General features: G+C 59.5%; 2 protein-coding genes across 4 annotated transcripts in view; both read left to right on the top strand.

Annotated features, from left to right (window-relative positions):
• The window catches only part of GRK2 (G protein-coupled receptor kinase 2), an 18,745-nt gene extending 17,417 nt beyond the window's left edge, over positions 1–1,328 (top strand). Inside the window, 1 exon segment of the mRNA XM_040639493.1 lies at positions 34–1,328. Coding sequence (XP_040495427.1) covers positions 34–198 — 165 coding nt within the window. The 3' untranslated portion in view covers positions 199–1,328.
• Positions 1,329–4,167: 2,839 nt separating this feature from the next.
• On the top strand, positions 4,168–13,648 carry ANKRD13D (ankyrin repeat domain 13D). 3 transcript variants are annotated; one of them, XM_040639497.1, is made up of 15 exons: positions 4,168–4,398; positions 4,925–5,060; positions 5,177–5,319; positions 6,002–6,047; positions 6,126–6,269; positions 6,518–6,707; positions 10,165–10,231; positions 10,634–10,715; positions 10,940–11,001; positions 11,105–11,235; positions 12,162–12,319; positions 12,410–12,526; positions 12,606–12,769; positions 12,904–12,938; positions 13,282–13,648. In XM_040639497.1, exons 1-15 carry the CDS (start codon positions 4,309–4,311, stop codon positions 13,493–13,495), a joined length of 1,779 nt encoding a protein of 592 aa, XP_040495431.1. In that variant the 5' UTR covers positions 4,168–4,308; the 3' UTR covers positions 13,496–13,648. The 3 variants fall into 3 exon arrangements, with proteins under 3 accessions (XP_040495431.1, XP_040495429.1, XP_040495430.1); XM_040639495.1 differs by having other exon boundaries at positions 4,169–4,398; positions 12,847–12,938; XM_040639496.1 differs by having other exon boundaries at positions 4,170–4,398; positions 5,177–5,301; positions 12,847–12,938.
• Positions 13,649–14,042: the final 394 nt, after the last annotated feature.

Genomic DNA, 14,042 nt, shown 5'->3' on the forward strand with positions numbered 1-14,042 from the left:
CCCCCCCCCCCCCCCCCCCCCCCGGCACTGCAGAGTGACCCTGAGCTGGTGCAGTGGAAGAAGGAGCTGCGCGATGCGTACCGCGAGGCCCAGCAGCTGGTGCAGCGCGTGCCCAAGATGAAGAACAAGCCTCGCTCGCCCGTCGTGGAGCTGAGCAAGGTGCCGCTGGTCCAGCGCGGCAGCGCCAACGGCCTCTGACCCGCCCGCCTTTTATAAACCTCTAATTTATTTTGTCGAATTTTTATTATTTGTTTTCCCGCAAAGCGGAAAAGGTTTTATTTTGTAATTATTGTGATTTCCTGTGGCCCCAGCCTGGCCCAGCCCCCAGGGGGGGCCCCGCTTGCCTTGGCTCCTGCTGCCACCAACCCAGCCACTGTCCAGCTGCCCTCAGCCCTGACCCTCCAGGGGCTTCCCCTCCCAGTGTCTTCCTGTGGGGGGGGGGAGAAGGGGGGAGCAGCAGCCCCGGCAGCCCTCCTGGCCCTTCCCTGGGGATGATGCCACACCACATTGTGCCCCCTCAGGCTCTGGGCTGTGCTCTGAGGGTGGCCCATCATCCCCTACCCCGGGGGAGGCCGCAGCACAGGGATACTACTTGAATTTTCCCACCACAGCCCCTCCTGCGCCAGGGGCACAGTCCTGCACTGTCCTGTCCTCCAGCTGTTTGGTGGAGGAGGGGCCCATGATCTCCCTGACGGCAGGGCCTTGCCACCGTGACTTGAGCTCCTGTGCCCTTGCTCGGGAAGAACCCCTGTGTCACTGGCTGCCTCCATCCCCACAGTCTGCGGACACCGAGGGGCTCGAGCAGGAGGGTGGCATTGGCAGCAGGTCCCGCTGCCCACCCTGCAGTCCCCCCTTCCTCCCACCCCAAGCGCCCGGGCTCAGGGACCACAGAAAGGCAGCTGTGGGCTGTGTTACAACTGGCCTCGCCTGGCCCCAAGGGCCCCTGGTCGCCTGGGCTGGGCCAGGCCTCATCTGCCCAGGACCAGAGGGGACCAGCCTGGACAGGCCGGGCAGCACAGCAAGAGGGGCCAGGTGGGGCCAGCCCTCGCCACCCCTGGCCGGTCAGTGTGCCCCCCGGGCTGTCCAGCCTCACCGCCCCATGTCCTGTCAGTGCCACTGCCCAACGGGGCGCCACCCCACCCGCCGCATGCCCCCTTGTGCCAGTCGCGCTGCCGTGTGTGGTGTCGCGCCCTCTCCCCCTGGGGCTGGGTTGGCGCACCCTCCCCTCCCATCTACTCACTCCCCGGGGCATTCCTTTGCCGATTTTTGAATGTGATTTTAAAGAGTGGAAAACGAGACTATGCGTTTTTATAAAAAATGGTGCCTGACTTGGCTGTGTCCGATTCTTTTGTGCCCAGTGACCGTTTTCAGCTATCACTGGGCCGGGGCCTGAGGGGAGAGGGTCTTGGTGGCACTGAGTCCCCTCCGTGGCCACGGCAGGCATCCGGGGCCAGCCTGCCCTGGCCCAGCCCCTCCCCGGAGTGGGATGGGGCTCCACGACTCTGCCCCTGCCCCCAGCTCATCCTCCCACCCTAGGGGAGCAGAAGGAGTCTTCTCCCCACTGTCCAGAGAAGCAGGAAGAGGTGCCTGCAGTTCGGTGCTTGGTGTCCCATGTGGACTGGCTGATTGAGCACCCTGGCTGGCCAGGCACTGTGCTGAGGACACCCTCTGGGCAGTCAGACAAGCACATCTGCCCTTGGGGTCACACGGCAGCCTGTGGGCCCTTGGACCTCCCTGGCTTTAGCCTCTTTTGCCTTGCTGTGCCGCCCCCTGTAGGGGTCCCTGAGGCCTGAGGAATACCCCGGTATTGGGCCTCTACCTGGAGGCTCTGCTCAACTTCGGTTCCCCCGTGCCCTTGCCCTTGAGGCCCCTTTGGGGGATGTCCGTTGCTGTCCACTCCATGCAGGGCTCTGCTGGGCAGGGCTGAGGGGCCTACATGCAGAGCACAGCATGGTGGGTGGAGAAGGTGGGCTGCTGGGCGTGGAATGCTCTGGAGGTAGAGACTGAGACTTAGGAGGGAAAGGCCTTTGAGCTGGGCCTGCAGCATTGGGGTGGGGAGTTGGGGGAGAATGTTCCTGATGCTAGGAATGGCCAGGCAGTCAGGAGTGGCTTAGGTTAGGAGCACTGTGGGAAGGAGCCAGCCTGGGGGGCCCTGAAAACCTGGCCCAGAGCCCGGGGTGCACTTAGTGACGAAGATGCAAATGGACGTGGGTTCTGAACTTGGATAGGCTCTGGGAAGTCCCTGAAGGCTCTGGACAGGCTGGGTGATGAGGGTGGGTCGTAGAACAAGTCTCTGATAGATGCCCAAGATGCAGGGAGGGAGGCAAAGGATAGGAGGCAGTGAGACAGGCTAGGGGGCACTGCTTCTGTCCGGGGGAGAAATGCAAAGAGAGGAAGAACACAGCCCACCAGGAATGGGCCCCACTTGGGTCGGGAGATAGGAGTCCAAGAGGGCCCACAGGGAGGTCTATGGCATATTCAGAGTTAGGACAGCCAGGGAGTGCAGCCTGGGGGAAAGAGGGTGAATGTGACCAGATCTGGTTTTAGGTAATGCTCATGGGATAGCATGGAACACCGGGGCACAGAGATGTCCCAGAGGGAGCTGAAATGCAGTCCTGGGGATGGTGTCAGGGTGACAGTAGAAACAGGCTTTCAGCAGAGGGGCAGCCCTGCTTGGGGGTTGGAGAGGGAGAAGGGGTCCTAGAATAGGGCTGAGAAGGCAGTGGAATTAGGACTAACGCCGGTGGAGAGTCATGTTCAAGGCTGCAGAAATCAGGAGGGGCCCAGCCAGAGAACGTGCCCTTACATTTGGGTTGAAGAAGCTGGGGGAGGGGAGAGCCCTTTTCAAGGAAGATGGAGGCTAGAGAGGGCTGCGGCGGGGTAGGGTGGCCTGGTGTCCAGTTTTGGACGTTCAGAGGCCTTCGAGCTGCTCTAGAGCCAAGGACTTCACAGTGACCTGATGACACCACAGGGCGGAGTGGCAAAGTGCTCCCAGATAGCACGGGAGCCACCTGCCCACAGTGAGAAGGCAGGCTTCACGGCAACCAGGCCCTCCCAGCCCAGAGACTCAGCTCAACCTTCTAGATCAAAATATGTAGTTAGGTATTTTACCAATAGGGAGACGGAGACCAGAGGGTCAGCCTTGGCCAAGCCTGGCGGCTGCCTCACCAAACCCCAGGCTGAGGCTAGGGTAACAACGACGGAGCTCAGGCGGCTGAGGCCTGCACCCTAGTTCCGGTGTGGGTGGAGGGGCTGGCCCTGATTTCGAAACTCTCCTTCCTTTCCTGACACTGGCAGCAAAGTGCAGCCTCTGCAAAAGGAATCTGTGGGGTGGGTGAAGGCAGCCATTTACGGTGGACAGTCCACTGGGAGAGGTCTGACTCCAGCCAACCCCACCGCCCCCATTCCCCAGTGCTCCCATCCGTGACTCCAGTGACCCGGCGGGGCCATCTCTTTGCACGGCTGGGCCAAGCCCGTCATGAGGCGACCACTAGACGCACTGGCCCAGGTCCCTGGGGAAGGTGCTTTACGAGAAGCTGGCCAGCACTTAGGGACATCTCGGAGATGATGGGAAGGGGAGGCAGGGTCTCCCACCTCGGCCGCCCTCACAGGCACAGCCGGTACCCGCGGGGCCTGGGGTATGAAGGCCGGGGCATGGGTTGGTGGCCGCCGCAGAAACGCGGATAAACCCTAGGGCTGCAGGAGCGCGGCCAGTAGAGCACGCACGCGCACACGCGCGCGTACACGTCCCAGAGGCGCAGGCCCCGCCCCTGGCCGAACCGCCCCGCCCCCGGACTCCTTCCTTCCTTTTCCGGACCCGCAGGCGGGGATCTGAGCTGAGCCTGGGGCGCCCCCTGCAGGCTGCGGGCGGAGCTGTAAGCCAGGCCCCGCCCGCCAGCCCGCCCCCGGGATCCAGGCCCAGCGGAGGCCGGGGTCCCCGAGACGCGGGCCCTGGCTCCTTCCCCGGCGCGCGTGGTTACCAAGGCGACTGAGCGGGTCCCCCGCCAGCGCCCGGCGGGTGCGGGCCCGGCTGCGGTTGCCATGGCTGCGAGAGGCAAGGGACTGCGCGGCCCGACGCCCCGCCCCGCCCCGGCGAGCCCCGCCCGCCCGGCCCGCCCGGCCCGCCCTCCATGCCGCCTGCGCCGCCGCCGCCGCCGCCACTGCCGCCCGGCGCGGGCTGCGGTGGGCGCAACTCCGCGCGGCGCGGAGCGGAGGCGAAGGGGCTGCGCCAGGTCTGAAGCCGAGGTGGGGCCGGGTCGCCCCCGCCGCGCCCGCCCTCCCTCCCGCGATGCGGCGCTGAGGCCCAGCATGGCCGGCCCGGGCCCCACCTTCCCGCTGCACCGGCTCGTCTGGGCGAACCGGCACCGCGAACTGGAGGCCGCGCTGCACAGCCGCCAGGTGAGACCCACCGGGCACCCGGGCTGTCCTCCGCGCAGCCCACTCAAAGCCGTGGTCTCCCTCCTGGAGGCCGCCCGGCCTGAGCCGAAGCCCGGGTCACCTGCCCCTCTCGCTTGAGCCTCTGGCCTCGGTTTCCAGCGCTGGGCCTTGCCCCGCCCGTCTGCCCGCTTCACACTGCATCCAGCCCCCGAATTCGCGCCACACCGTCCCTGAGCCAGGCTGAGGACAAGCAACCTGGTTCTGGTCCCCAGGCCCCTCCAAACTCTTGACATCGCAGCTGCACCTCTGCCTGAGCAGGCCCCACCGCCGGACCCCCAGCTCTCTTCCTGGCCTAAGGCAGGAGAGGTGGGCCCGCCCTTCCCACCTCCTCCCTCCCCTCTCCTATGAGGACACAGAGGCCGCCCTCAGCCATTTCCATGGCCTGGCTGCTGTCTTTATTTCCCACGATGACGCTCAACCATGTTCAGCCTAGTGGCCTTCTTGCTTCTCTTTACTTGCCCTGTGCTGAGTGTCCCCTCTTCCCCAGCACGACATTGAACAGGAAGACCCCCGGGGGCGCACTCCCCTGGAGCTGGCCGTGTCCCTGGGGAACCTGGAGTCTGTGAGAGTCCTCCTTCGACACAATGCCAATGTGGGCAAAGAGAGCTGCCAGGGCTGGGCAGGTACTGCAGAGGGCAGAGGGGCTCCCCTGAGGCTGGCAATGGGGTTGGTGCGCGGCAGTGAGTGGCCAGGCCTGGGGCCATCGACAGAGCTCCCCTCAGCAGCCTGGTGCCCCTAGTCCTGCAGGAGGCAGTCAGCACTGGGGACCCCGAGATGGTACAATTGGTGCTCCAGTATCGGGACTACCAGAGGGCCACGCAGAGGCTGGCTGGCATTCCGGAATTGCTCAACAAACTCCGCCAGGTACAGCAGGGGACAGAGGTGAGGTGTGGCCAGTAAGGAGGGGTGGGGAGCCATGTCAGGGGGCTGTGACAGGCTGCATGGGGGTCACTAGTCACCCGCCACCGCTCAGTCTGGGCAGCATGCTTTCCCATCGCTGTCGACGATATCCGCCCCCCTCGCCCCCCGACCCCAGTCCAGGGTCATGTAGGAAAGAGGAGTCCAGGCCCACATGGGTGAGATGGGGCCCTTTAGGAGGAGAGCCAGTGCCGACATCAGGGGTCCCTCATACCAGAAATCGCCACAGAACTTCAGATGTGGGCCTCCTGGTGAATGCCTGTCTCCTGGTGGGAGAGTTTCATCTGACTTAGCGGGTGTGGCCTAGTGCCTCTGAGTACCTGTCTGTCGTCCTCAAGCATGAGGGGCAGGGCCAGAGGGGGTCATTGTGCCCTCTTTACAGATGAGGACTCTGGGACCCAGGGGGAGCAAGAAGTTCCCCTTGGGGCCCCTCAGCAGGCTAGTGGCCAGGGGGAGCCAGGGGGAGACAAACCTCCAGGCTCCCAGATACTTATACTCTGATTATTCCAAGACTTTTTTAGGGCCCCACTTAGCCCACCCTTTTTCCTGGGTGGGGTTTGGTTGTAGTGGGGGCATAGCTGGGACATAGCACTTTAAGACTTGCTGATCCCAGGTGGGCCCTGACAGGTGCTCTGGTCTATTCCAGGCCCCCGATTTCTACGTGGAGATGAAGTGGGAGTTCACCAGCTGGGGTGAGTGAGGACCTCTTGGCTTCTAGGGGCGGGAGGGATCTAGGGGAAGAGCCATGGTGACCCCCACACTCCCCGCAGTGCCCCTCGTGTCCAAGATGTGCCCCAGCGACGTGTACCGAGTGTGGAAGCGGGGGGAGAGCCTGCGGGTGGACACCAGTCTCCTGGGCTTCGAGCACATGACCTGGCAGCGCGGCAGGAGGAGCTTTATCTTCAGGGGCCAGGGTGAGCTCTGGGGGACTCACTGTGGGCATGAGGCAGGCCGAGCCCCCCACATTCTCCTGTGGCCTGTGAGGACAGCGCTGTTCTTTTTCTCTACTTTGTGGAAATGGCGGCTGAGGGTGGAGGGGACCCAGGGGCTGGGGCCTCACCCACTTAGCAGCAGGTGGTTGAGGACACCATGGGCCCCCCTCCCCCGCCGTCTGGGGGCCTAGCACTGACTTGTGCCCCTCACGCACCCGTGCCGGTGGCAGAGGCAGGAGCCTTGGTGATGGAAGTGGACCACGACCGGCAGGTGGTGCACACCGAGACGCTGGGGCTCGCCCTGCTTGAGCCCGAAGCGCTGCTGGCCGCCATGCGGCCCAGTGAAGAGCACGTGGCCAGTCGGCTCACCTCTCCTATTGTCTCCACCCACCTGGACACACGCAACGTGGCCTTCGAGAGGTCGGTGGGGGCCCGGCCACACCGTGGGTCCCGGTTCAGGCCTCCGGGAGGGTGAGCCGCTCACAGAGGCTGCTCAGGTTGGGGCGGGGGTCCCTGCAGGCCCAGCGTCCCACCCAGACCGCCTGCGGGTCCCGTGGCCACCTTCGGGCCCCAGCATGTCAGTCCGAGGGCAGCTGTCTTCCTGGGGAGGAGGCTAGGTCAGGGGCCCGGTGTCTTGACTTCTGCCCTCATGCGTTTTCCCACCACCACAAGGATTTAGGCTGTGGTTCAGGGCAGCTCTTTGCCCCAGTGTGGGTGTCTCAGTAGTATGGCTGTTTCCACCTTTGTGGGTAGCCTAGGAATCTGACTCTTCCGGCCAGGCTGTTCTTCCTCCAACAACATACGTCCCAGTTCCTGGAACAGACTTCAGAAATACCTTTTTGAAAAAAACAAAGAAACAAGCACCTTTACTGGAATATAATTTTGTATACCGATCAGTTCACCTCCTTCGAGTGTACGATTCAGTGCTTTTTGGCGTGTTCGCAGAAATACCACTGTCACCACAGTCAACTTGAGAACGTTGTCATCACCCCAACAAGAAATCCAGTAGCTACCAACTCCCGTGCCCTCACCCCCTTCCCCAGCCCTAGGCAACCACGGATTGACTTTCTCTATAAATCTCCTTATTCTGGACTCTCCCGTGACCGGACTCATACGATATGTGGTCTTGTGCGGCTTCTTTCACCGAGAACGTTTTCAGACTTCATGCAGGTTGTAGTGTTTAACTGCCCCGTTCCCTGGATGGCTGTCCAGCGCATGCCCAGCTCACATTTTGTTTCTTCACTCACCTGCTGACGGACGCTAGGATCGTTTCCACCTTTTCCTTTATGAATGGTGTTTCTGTAAACATTAGTATACGAGGTTTTGTGTGGACCTAAGTTTTCATTTCTCTCAGATGTATACCTGGGAGTAGAGTTGCTAGGTCATATGGTAACCAGATGTTAATTGTCTGAAGAACTGCCAGACCGTTTACCAGGGGGCTGCAGCATTTTCCATCCCCCCCCCCCCGAGCAGTGTATGAGGGTTCCAGTTCCTTCATGTCCTCACCAACATTGGTGTCCATTTATTTATTTTTGGATTATAACGCCCCTAGCGGGTGTGAGAAGTGGTATTTCACTGTGGTTGTGACCTGCATTTCCTTAATGATGAACGATGGGGAGCATCTTTCCATCTGCCGATTGGCCACTTATAGCTCTGTTTTTGGAGACGTATTTATTCAGATCCTTCGCGCATTTAAAAAACTGGGTTGTCCTTTCATTTTTGAGTCGCAGGAGTTCCTAATATATTCTAGATCTAAGTCCCTTCTCAGGTATATGGTTTGCAAATATTTTCTCCCGTTCCGTGGGCTGAGTTTTCACTCTCTTGAACGTGTCCTTCGAAGCACGTGTTTTTAATTTTCATGAAATACAATTTATGTATTTTTTCATTTTGTCACCTGTGCTTCTAGTGTCATATCTAACAGTATTTTGTCAAGTCCAAAGTCACAAAGATTTTCCCCTGTGTTTTCTTCTGAAGGTTTTATAGGTTTAGCTCTTACATTTCGGTCTTTGACCCGTTTTGAATTAACATTTGTGTAGGTGTGAGGAAAGCGTCCGACTTCATTATTTTGCAGGTGATGACCCACTTGTCCCAGCAGCGTTTGTGCAGAAGACTGCTCTTTCCCCATTGAATGGTCTTGGCACACTTGTGGGAAATCAGTTGACCACAGATGTATGGGTTTATTTCGGGACTCTCAGTTCTGTTCCGTTGACCTATATGTCGGTCCTTGTACCAGTACCACACTGGCTTAGTAAGTGTCGCCTTGTGGTAAGTTTTGAAATCGGAAAGCGTGAGTCTTTGACTTTGTTCTTCTTGCTCAGGATTATTTTGGGTATTCACGGTCCCTTGCAATTTCATAGGAATTCCAGATCCGGTTTGTGAATTTCTACAAAGAAGTCATCAGGTGGGATTCTGGTAGCGTTTGTGTTGAATCTGTAACTCAGCTTGGGGCATATTGTCATCTGGACAGTGTTGAGTGTCTTCTGCCATGAGCATGTGATCATTTCCCACTTACTTAGGTCTTTAATTTTTTTCTTAATATTGTCATTTATAGCTCTAAATTTCCCTCTGACCACTGCTTTACCTGCATCTCACAAGTTTTGAGTATTGTATCTTTATTTCCACTTATCTCAAAGCATTTTCTTTCTCTTTTGATTTATTCGTTGACCCTTTGGGTTTTTTTTAGGAGTGTGTTTACTTTCCACACATTTGTGAAGTTTCCCAAATCTTTATTCTGTTATTGATTTCTTATTTCATTCCCTTGTGGTTGGAAAACATACTTTGTATGACTTTTCTCCTTTCAGTTTTATCGAGGCTTCTTTTATGGCCTAGCATATGGTCCATCCTGAAGAACGTTCCATGTGCACCTGAGAAGCATGTGCGTTCTGTTGTTGTTGGGTGGAATGTTCTAAGAAAGTCTGTTAAGTCTGGTTTATAGAGTTGTTCTTCTGTTTCCTTGTTGATCCTTTGTCTCCTTGTCCCATCCATTATCAAAAGTGGGGTATTGATGTCTTGCAGCTGTTATTGTTGAATCAGACACACTTTTATTCTAGAAAGTTTCAAAATGTACGAAAGAAGAGAGAATAGTTAGAATGTCCTCATCGCCCAACTTCAACACTTATCGATGTTCTGTCAATCTTGTTGAATCTATCCTTCCTTGCTTTTTTCTTTTTTTCTCTGGATTTATTTTATTTTATTTTAGAGAGGGAGAGAGAGGTGGGGGGAGGGGCAAGAGGGCAAGAGAGAATCTTAAGCAGGCTTCACATCTACCTTGGAGCCCCATACGGGGCTCGATCTCATGACCCTGAGATTGGAGCTGAGCTCAAATCAAGAGTCGGATGCTCAACTGACTGAGCCCCCCAGGCGCCCCTTCCCTGGACTTTTTTTTTTTTTTTTTTTTTTTTTAATTTGAGAGAGAGAAAGCACAAGCGGGGGAGGGGTAGAGGAAGAGGGACAAGCAGACCCCCACACACACACTGAGCAGGGCTTGATCCCAGGACCCCGGGATCATGACCTGAGCCGAAGTCAGATGCTTAACCAACTGAGCCACCCAGGTCACCCTTCCCTGGACTGTTTTAAAGCACATCCCAGATGTCATATCCCTTTAGCAGTAAATACTTTTGCACATGACTCTAACAGATAAGCATGTTTATAAAACCAGCCCCAACACCATCATCACACCTAACAAAATTAATGAGAACTCCTCAGTACTTTTTCGCCCCCAGTCCCTGTTTGCTGGTCCCCAGCTGTCCAGGCATCCTCTCCAAGGCCCTTGTGTTCCACAGTGGGAAGGCGAATTGGAAGGGGTCTCTGGAAGGGAAGGCTCTGGCTAGGGTCGAGGGGTACGGGTCCTCACGAGCTCCTGTTTGGTCTGTTTCAGGAACAAATGTGGTATCTGGGGCTGGCGGTCTGAGAAGATGGAAACCGTTAGCGGCTACGAGGCCAAGGCAGGAGAGGCTAGTGGTGGGGGCTGGGGTAGGAGACGAGGCCCAGGAACTCCACCGTTTGTCCGTATCCACCCATGTGGAGGAGAGACAGAGTAGCCCATGGGCTCTGGAAGCCCTGTGCGGCCATGGGAACTCACGGGTGCCCGAGTGCCCAGGCCCCGCCGAGCACATTAGGGATCACCCCGGCAAGGGCCCCAACCCAGATTACCGAGACGACACGAGGAGTGCTTTCCCCTCATGACTGAGTCCCCACGGTTCAGACCCTGCCACCTCCTCCATGGTGGGGGGCGAGATCCTGTCTGTCCCTGCAGAGAGGAGGACGTGGGTCCTGTACTGGTGAGGCTGAGTGTGGGGAACAGACTCTGAGCCCTCAGCTCCCCCCATGTTCCCCCTGCTCCCCAGGTCTACAGTGCCACCAATGTGGAGCTGGTGACACGCACTCGCACGGAGCACCTCTCTGATCAGGACAAGTCGAGGAGCAAAGGTAAACCCAGGTGCGCCTGCCTGCTGCCCAGTCACACCATATGCTGGGGTCACCCTGGTCTGGGGTCAGGGCCGCAACGTCTGGGACAAGCTGGAAGGCCTCCCCATTCCCATGTGCTCCGTCTCCCACCCGACAGGAGGCCCCCAGAGTGGGTGGTGGAGGGGGGCAGTCTGAGCCCAAAGTGGCCCAAAGTCTCCTCATGGGCTCCCAACCTTTCTCCTTAGGAGGGAAGACTCCATTCCAGTCCTTCCTCGGGATGGCCCAGCAGCACTCCTCCCACAGCGGGGTGAGCCAGGCCCAGGGGGGTGGGGGCCACTGGCAGGGGGCCGCTGGGCAGGGCCAGGCAGGAACTCCCCTGAACACTAAGTCTGGTCGTGCGGCCCTCCCAGGCTCCTGTGCAGCAGGCCGCCAGCCCCACCAACCCCACAGCCATTTCCCCCAGTGAATACTTCGATCCCAACTTCAGCCTGGAGTCGAGGAACATCGGCCGCCCCATTGAGATGTCCAGCAAAGTACAGAGGTGAGGTCTTAGAGCTGGCTTGGGGACTTCCCTCAGGGACGGGGAACTTGCCTGATCCCCTGAGCCCTGGCAGATTCCTGTCACACATGGGGCCCCCTAGAGTGAGGGACCCACTCACCCAGCTGGCTTCCTGCTAGACTCTCCTCCTTGGGGACAGGAACCAAGTCTGTCTTATCCATGGTTGTTGGCACTCAGCTTGGGGCTTGGCCCAGAGGACTGGTTACTCTTCCCTGGTGAAGGAAGGGAGGGAGGAGGGAAGGAGTGAAGGAGGAAGGAAGGAAGGGGCAGCACTGCCCATTTATGGTTTTCTATTCAATTGAATGAGCTCCTGCTGGAGGCCAGCTTGTGGCAGAGGGGAAGGGCTCACAGCTTGACCATCTCCTGACTCCTGGACTGTGGCCCCAGGAAATGTCTTACCCTCCAAGAGTCTGTTCTCAGTAAAATAACAGTCACACTGGGCCACCTGCTCACAAGGGCACTAGGAGAATCTGATGAGCCATGACATAGAGCTTGCAGCGGGCCCAGCATTGTCCCAGGGACCACGCGTAGATTCAGCACTGAGTGGCGGAGCGGAGATTGGAACCCTGGTAGTCCTGACCTCTGGGCTTTGTTGGACCCCAAAATATGGCAAAATGTGAGGCGCTGGCCGGCTATGGGCAATGGATGAGGCCCTCATTGAAGCCAGCAGCCCGGTCCTGCCCTCTTCATCCAGACGAGTTGAGGCCCCAGCCTGGGCCCAGGGTCTGGAGGGGTGGGGGCAGCAGGGCCAAAAGGACATAAGCTCCTGGGGGAGGCAGGTGGGGACAGCTGAGCAGACAAGAGGGCAGCTCAGGCTTGGCAGAGGGCGTGAGTAAAGGCCGGTGTCCAGGCTGGGTGGGTCTTAGCAGCGGGGCCGCCAAACGCTCCTCGACTCGCATCCTGTGCAGGTTCAAGGCCACGCTGTGGCTGAGCGAGGAGCACCCGCTCTCCCTGGGCGACCAGGTGACGCCCATCATTGACCTGATGGCCATCAGCAATGCTCACTTTGCCAAGCTGCGTGACTTCATCACCCTGCGCCTTCCCCCCGGCTTCCCAGTCAAGATTGGTGAGGGGTGGCCTGGTCTGGGGGCACAGTGGGGGGGCGGGGCTGGGTGCCCTCTAGCCCCGGTGGCTGAGGCTCACTGTCTCCTCACAGAGATTCCCCTTTTCCACGTGCTCAATGCCCGCATCACCTTCAGCAACCTGTGCGGCTGTGACGAGCCCCTGAGCTCGGTGTGGGTGCCGGCCCCCGGCTCTGGCAGCCCGGCATCAGGTACCTCCGTGGGGGCGGGGGGGGGGGCACTCCCTGGTCCCTGAGCCCCGGGGCTGAGTGCAGCCCCTGTCCTGCGCAGGGAGCCCTTTCCCGTGTGAGGTGGACCCCGCCGTGTTTGAGGTGCCCGAGGGGTACAGTGTGCTGGGCGCAGAGCGCAGCGAGCCCCTTCGCGACGAGGACGACGACCTGCTACAGTTTGCCATCCGGCAGAGCCTGCTGGAGTCGGGCGCAGAAGCCGAGCAGGTGGGACGCAGGCAGGGGCCGGCCCCCCTGGGTGCTGGCAGGGGTGGCGGGCGTGACAGCTCCGGGCTCTGCTGCAGGTGACTGTCTGGGAAGCCCTGACCAACACCCGACCTGGTGCCCACCCTCCTCCCCAGGCCGCCGCGTATGAGGAGCAGCTTCAGCTGGAGCGGTGAGGCCCTGTATGACCTACTAGGACGTCTCAGCCTGTCCCGCCCCCAGGACCCTGCCAGCCAGGGGGCCCTTGGCTGGTGGCAGTGGGTCATGGGGAGGTGCTGGTCCTGGGATCCCACGGCCTCTCCAAGGCCACCCTCCATAATCAGCGCTGCCTACCGGCCAAGGCAGCATGAGGACTGGGGAGACCGGGCCCCTCGCCTTGTCCCTTTCCTCTGGTTTCTTGGGTCCCAGCCGCCCTGCCCTTACCCTTGTCCTCGGTAGCCATGACCCCACCCTTAGCCTTCTTCCCCAGCTGAGCACTCACTGGTCTGCCCTCCCTCTCACGCCTTGTCTGGAAGGGCCCTCCAAGAAAGCCTGCAGATGTCCACAGAGCCCAGCGGCCCAGAATCCCCTCACAGGACACCCGCATCCCTGGCCCCCCCAAGCTTTGAGGAGCAGCTGCGCCTGGCCCTGGAGTTGTCTTCGAGGGAGCAGGAGGAGCGGGAACGACGGGGGCAGCAGGAGGAGGAAGACTTACAGAGGATCCTGCAGCTCTCGCTCACGGAGCACTGAGCTCGCGGCCCCCGGGAGGGCCGTCGGGGCTGCTCCCCCACCTGCTTTTGTAACTTATTTATTTATAAACTCTCTGCTGCTAAGCTCAGGGCCTGGAGCCCTGGAGGTGGGCTTGCATTAGAGACCTAGGTGGAAATAAAGAGACTTTCGGCAGCAGGCCTGTTCTCCTCAGTGGGGAGACAAGGTGGGGAGGTGACATTGAGGGGAGACGCTATGGGCAATGGCCGCAGACCTGAGTTTGAATCCTGGCTGTGGCCCCTTTAATTTCCCTGAGCCTCAGTTTCCTCAGCTGTAGAATGAGACCGCCTCCCACTCCCCAGGGCTGTTGGGAGGGTGAAACGCAACCCCATTCAGAGGTCCCTTACAGAGGAGGTGCTCCATAAACACCATTCCCTGGAGCCTGTTCCCCTACCGGAGACCCTGTTCTACCTGTCGAGCCTGTCACTCACCCGCTGTCCCAGAACCCACCTGTGCTCCTGTCCCAGGGGGGGAAGGCTGGGCGCCAGACTACTCCCAGCCAGCTGGGGGGAGCCCGCTGCACCCCAGG

The sequence above is a fragment of the Ursus maritimus genome, unplaced genomic scaffold (assembly GCF_017311325.1).
Source record: "Ursus maritimus isolate PB19 unplaced genomic scaffold, ASM1731132v1 scaffold_23, whole genome shotgun sequence".
Classification (NCBI taxonomy): domain Eukaryota; kingdom Metazoa; phylum Chordata; class Mammalia; order Carnivora; family Ursidae; genus Ursus; species Ursus maritimus.